The sequence below is a fragment of the Anas platyrhynchos genome, chromosome 1, assembly GCF_047663525.1.
Source record: "Anas platyrhynchos isolate ZD024472 breed Pekin duck chromosome 1, IASCAAS_PekinDuck_T2T, whole genome shotgun sequence".
Classification (NCBI taxonomy): Eukaryota; Metazoa; Chordata; class Aves; order Anseriformes; family Anatidae; genus Anas; species Anas platyrhynchos.
Window position 1 is genome coordinate 79341063 of NC_092587.1, and position 5942 is coordinate 79347004.

The 5942-nt window shown below is 38.6% G+C and overlaps 1 protein-coding gene across 1 annotated transcript; it reads right to left on the reverse strand.

The window, feature by feature from the left end:
* Positions 1–1131: 1131 nt before the first annotated feature.
* Positions 1132–5709, reverse strand: FGF23 (fibroblast growth factor 23). Its single transcript, XM_005012650.6, has 3 exons — positions 5105–5709; positions 2860–2963; positions 1132–2421 (listed from the first exon to the last, which is right to left on the reverse strand). The coding sequence occupies exons 1-3, from the start codon at positions 5325–5327 to the stop codon at positions 1984–1986; spliced, it is 765 nt and encodes a 254-aa protein (XP_005012707.1). The 5' UTR covers positions 5328–5709; the 3' UTR covers positions 1132–1983.
* Positions 5710–5942: the final 233 nt, after the last annotated feature.

The following is a 5942-nucleotide window of genomic DNA, read 5'->3' on the forward strand; positions in this document are numbered from 1 at the left end:
CTGGGTACTTGTATGAATTGAGAATCATGCCAAGTGGCAAAACTATTGTAGCAGCAGAATCAGGCCTTATGATTATCCTAACATAACTACCTGGAGGTTGTAAATAAATAAATATTTTGTATGTATATCACTATATATGCATATATAAATATGTTTTAAATGCTGTCAGCAGGACAGACCCTGTGCTAAATCCAGAATTTCCATGAAAAAAAAGAACTTAGTGGGTCTTACTTTGATCTTGTTACAGTGATGCAGTTCCAGTCACTTCAGTGAATTACTTCACCAGACAGTAGGAAGAACAGAACCAGAATCTAGCCTGACATATTTTGTGTTATTGCAAATAAAACTGGCCAAATGTACTATTTTCAGAATGGTGTCAGACTGTTAAATATACTAAGTAAACAAAACAGAAGGGTCTGCATCTTGACGGAAAGCACATGCACACCAAGATGTAAAACCCTTCTCATATATCCACCACACTGGATTTTTCTCCAGCTGTTGATTTCTGATGCTATTGATTTCTGCTGGAGTACATCAAGAACAGCTTTTTCAGAATTACTCAAATTTACTCCCAGGAAGATGGGATTAAAAGTAGAAGAAATAAAGGAGAAAAATAACTAAATATGTGTACAATTTTGAGTCCTGAATATAGCTTCATTAAAACCAGTGAAGCTATACTGAATTCTGCCAGTTAACAGTTTGACACCTAAATTACAATGAAAAGCTCTGCTCTGCACATATCTCATCTTAACTAAAGATTTGTAAATGTCAAATGTATATACTGAGGTTATATTTTGACAAATAAACTTACCATAACATATTCCAATCTAGATGTCTAAGTTTTGTCAACATTTAGAGATTTGATCATATTAAGGTCATTTCATTCTTACAGACATAAATTATCTGATACCTGCTCAGAATTAGATAAAAGCATTGATGCTAAACTTAGATTCTCCTTTTCTAAATACACAACTCATTTTCACTTATTAGATGAGAGTCTGCATTAACTGTTAATATTTTAATGTCTATGAGGCATAATTTGCGGAGACTTTTTTCCCCAAGCACTGTGCAGAGTTAAGCACTGTGCAAAACAAACAAACAAACAAACAAAACAACCTATTTGACACATTATTGGTTATTAATATTTCTGTTACTTATGTCTCTGTTGGAAATATGCAAAATTAATGAATGTTTCCACATTATATTTCACATCATTACAACTAAGTGAATAGAGAGGTGTGACAGAAAAGGACTTAAGAAAATGGTGAAATCAGCTCCTCTGTTTCTAAACCTCAGCTTGGAATCAAGATGTGTCAGAAATGACTCTTCCTAAACAAAATTATTTGATCCTTGTTCTCCTGTCAGTTGTTACATTTTCCAGGCGTGCTGTGTGTTTTTTTTTTTTTGTTGTTTTTGTTTTGTTTGTTTGTTTGTTTGTTTGTTTTTAACAGCAGAGTGGTCACTTTTCAACTCTTACAGGCATGAAAAGAGACAAAGTTCCAATCTTAACAGCTAAAAACATATATCATAAATTTTATATAATAATATAGCACACCATTGGTTAGTTAGTCTGCTGTGCTTGCAAGTGAGCTGGTAAGAGGATTCTCTGCCTCTGCTGGAATATCAATTGCTCCAGGGCCCAAGTCTCTTCCAAGCTACATCAGTTTCCCATTCATTCCAGTGAATTTTGTTTCTCACTGATAGATACCAAGGGTAATTCAGACCCTAGATTATTTGGTTTGTATTATTCTTTTTGAAAATATCTTCTTTCCAGTAAAGCAGAGTGCAACTCTATTTTTTTTTCTTTTCTTTTTTTTCAGTAAGCTGTCATCTGTAAGGACAGAATTTGAAATACAGGATTTTTTCCCAGTATCTTTCAGTTTTCTAATAGCCATCTTAAGAGTCAGAAATTGAGTGTGCTAGGCACCTCCTTTTGTCTATTATATTCACTCACGCATGTCATCAATTTGCAGGTGGCCCCAGTTATCTTGTAATATAAAAGCGAGGACTCGCATACCTCCTGGCATCCATCATGGCATGTGGGTCATCTGGGTTCACCACATCATTCTGATTGATTCTCATGGGTTCCCTGGGCATGTGGGAAAAGTCTGTTTGTAGCTGCAGCTGAGATCCTAATGCAGAGACCTTTCTCTGTGGGACCAGGATCTGGTGTGGATCCATTGGATCAATATCTGCACTTCTAGTGTTTCTGTGGGGCTCAGGTGTGTTGAATCGAAACAAAGGGATTTCATTTCTTCTGGACAAAAACTGGGAGTACGGTGGTGGATTCATACCAGGGAAGAAAGCTTGTTTAACTCTGCCTAAACTAACCAGAAAGTTGTGCTTGGGAGATTGGTACACATCATATCCATTTTCCAGTGTCCTATGGTTGAACACACAGTCCTCTTGACTGAAGTAATGCTTAAAAAAAAAAAAAAAAGACAACTGTGACAACTGTGATCAAAGGCAATTGGTAAAAGACAAGTACCAATTAAAGATGGAAAGAGGAATGAGCTCTTTCAGCAGGGTGTTTTCAGGCTCATTTAAACGCAAATCTATTATGGGTGCCTACATTTTCAACTTAGATATTATTCAGATAGCGCTGTTTTCTTTCAGAGGTCTGCATTGTTTGAGCTACTCCCAACCTGTGAATCTACACTACAGCAAGACTGTAAGATCTCATTGGATCTCCTTCTGCTCTCATTTATCCCAGCAGGAATTCAGCTCTACAATTTAACACAAACAAAAAAGAGAGGAAAGTTTAATTTAAATGGCGGGTTGTCAGCTTGCCTAAGCCTGAATCCGCCTGCTGTAGCTATACAGATTTGCCCTAAATGAGTCTTAGTAAAGGTGGCTCACCGATCCAAAGATGTTTCCTTTCATGTCCATGCATAGGTAGCGTCCACTCTTCACACCTGTGATTATTACACAGCCAGCACCCTCAGACTTGATCATTAAGGCACCTGTTTAAGAAAACAAAGATGTCAAATCCAGGACCCAGTTTGACACTGCACATTTGCCTTACTGGTCCACAGAAATGGTGACTGGAAGTGTCCTCTGAGGAGTCTGAACCCACTTACTGTGTGAATTGAGACTATTGTGCACCCTAGATCTAGCTGTGGCTTTGTCTGAGCTTTGGTCAGCTCCCAGGGTGGAAATGCTACCAACTCTCTGGGTGCCCTGTACCAGTGCAGTAGTAGAATCTCAAAGACAATTTTTTTCTAACATCCTAATTGAAGTCCCAAACCCCAATCTGGGGCTATTACCCTTTCTTCTGTCACTAGCCATGACAACGAGGAGTTTGGATCCTCATCTTTATGACTGCCCTATATTGACTGCTATGTGGTATTAGATTATCTTTAACCTCCTTTTTGCTGTGTTAAAAAGATCGCCTCCTTAAATCTTTTGCAAAAGTTTGTGCTCAAGGTGCCTGGGCAATCTGCAAACCCTCTGCTAGACCATTTCCAGTTTCTCCACATGCATCTTGAACTGGGGTTGCTATAGTACTCCAAGTGCAGTTTCCCTCATGACAACTGAAGGGGGAAAACTAACTTCCCTTGATCCACTGATCACAGTAGATGGCTTGTCATCTTCTAAAACTGAGTGTGCTGTATTTGATTTGGTATACTCTGTAACCCTTAGGTCCTACCCAGGAGAGTTGTATACACCCAGCCTCTGCCCAGTCTGTGCAGCACTTTGGACTTCTTATTTACCTGGTGTCTGAGTGGCACTGTGGCGACCTGGCAGAGATTCAGTCACCTTCCCTTTCATGACCTTTTTGTCTGATTTCCACCTTCCCTATTCTACCATTCCAAATATAGGTGGTTTTGTTTCAAGGCAGACATTGGCAAAACGTGATATTTTGCTGGCTGTTATTGTCGACAATTTCTCCCTGGTTCTTGACCAACATACTTAAAAGTGAATTTTATAAAACCTATCAATATGCAGGAAGAATAGCAGCAAGAGAGCACAGGCATTCCTAAAAGCGTTTCATCAGTAATTCCTTAAAAGAAAAAATACTGAAACTTGATCCCTTTTTCTCCTTAACAAATTACAACTTTTTAAAATACCTTTTTTTTTTTTTTCCTTATATACTTCTACACAAATATCACAAGATGTGTTTACATTTTGCATTGTGTGGGTGAAGAACATGCTATGTGGTAATGATATAAAAGACTTTATAGTGCATAGCTACTTGTGATTTGAGTGATGCTAGAAGAGAAGTAATTTTGGAATCCTGTGAAATAACCCCATGTCTTAAAAAAATAAAATGTAACAAACAAATAAACAACAAGAGCAACAACATTTTTTTAACTAGTCATGCTGTTTGGGCTGGCATTCAGCCAAGGATACATGAATTTTCCATGAAAATAAACTATAATAGAAGATTTTAGTTACAAAAGTGGATGTTTACTTCTCATGAACTGCAAAAGCGTAGCTCTTCATTTATGACAGTCTGGCCTTCTGCAGTTTCCCCCCATTTAATCAAACATGTCATGCTTATTTACCTATGTTCTATGCATTGCTGAATTAGTGCCACACACCTTCAGACATAAGAATTTGAAGGTTGCCTTACAAACCAATTTTAAATAAAGAGATCTACGGTTATATTTGAAAGGACATGACCTAGTTTTAGTATTTAGCAGCTCTCTACCCCAGAATAAAGATTCTGTGGACACAATCAGTTCCCCAACTGGTACTGCGATGACTTTCTTCAGTACAATGCTGTCACTGCAACATGAAGTAGCTCTTTGGGACATATCACCAAATTCTAATAGGAACTTCCACAAGAAACTGTAGGTAAAATCATGCAGTGAAGGATAATTCAGGTAGTTTTTGCTTGAAGAGGATTACAACAACCATAGAAATGTAGTGCTCTGAGACAAAGAAAGAAATTTCCCACCTGCTATATTTCTTTGAAGCAATTTTATTTGTTAATCAAAAGAAGCATTATAATTGTGTATGTTTTCCAACCCATAGCTATACTCCTCTGTCCCAATGCCTAACAAGAGGATGGAATTTTCTACAGGTAGCAAGAAAACAAAAGTCTTGTCCTCCCTCCCCTGTTCCCATAAAGACCGAGGGTCCGTAGTAAGCTACTTACTGTATATGGTTTGATGAGGAACACCATCAATGTAGCCATCAGCATTGATTTGGAGATGGAAGCTGTTCCTCTCTGAAGATGTATACAGGTGCATCAGGCGATCTCCATTCCCCCAGCTGGGATTCAGCAGTGGAGAGGAGTTGGGAAAGGCGACTGTAGCCTTCAGGCTACAGAGTACAAGCAGCATGTGCTCCAGGCAGCAGTAGGGACTAGTCTGTTGCATGGCTCTCTGCTCGTCGTGGCTGGTTGGTATCTGAAACTTGATACTCCTCTGTGCTTCTTGCTTTCCCTTGTTTGCATGTGCCTGGAGTGAGAATTCTCGGATAGGTTCCCTTCTTCTTTGCAGAGGCTTATAAAGGGCAGCAAAATGACATCACACAGGAAAAACTTCTCCACATCCTTGATTTTTGTCAAAGCAACATTTTAAGTGTCCCAAAACCTCAAGGGAAGGAAAGCACGTAGGATCTCTGGGTAAGGTGCGGGGGGGAAAAATGTAAGGTTTCTAAAGACAGCTCACAAAAGCTAATCATATGTTCAAATGTTATCTACAACCCTGTGACATCTGAGAGCTTCCCACGCCCCTACTGTTAAATCCAGGAAGAGCACTCCACTGTCCTTTCTGTGAAGAGAAGGGAATGACCCTTTAAACTTCAGTTATCTTTTTTTTTTTTTTTTTTTTTTTCCTCATAGATGTTTATTTAGATTCCCACCTCCCTCTCAGTTTCCAAATGACATTCTGATTTGGTGAAAATACCAATGCTACTAAAAATTTCCACAGCTGTATCAAAAGCTGACATTAGGTTGGTCTGGGCCTGATTCCCTCTTCATTATAGTATAA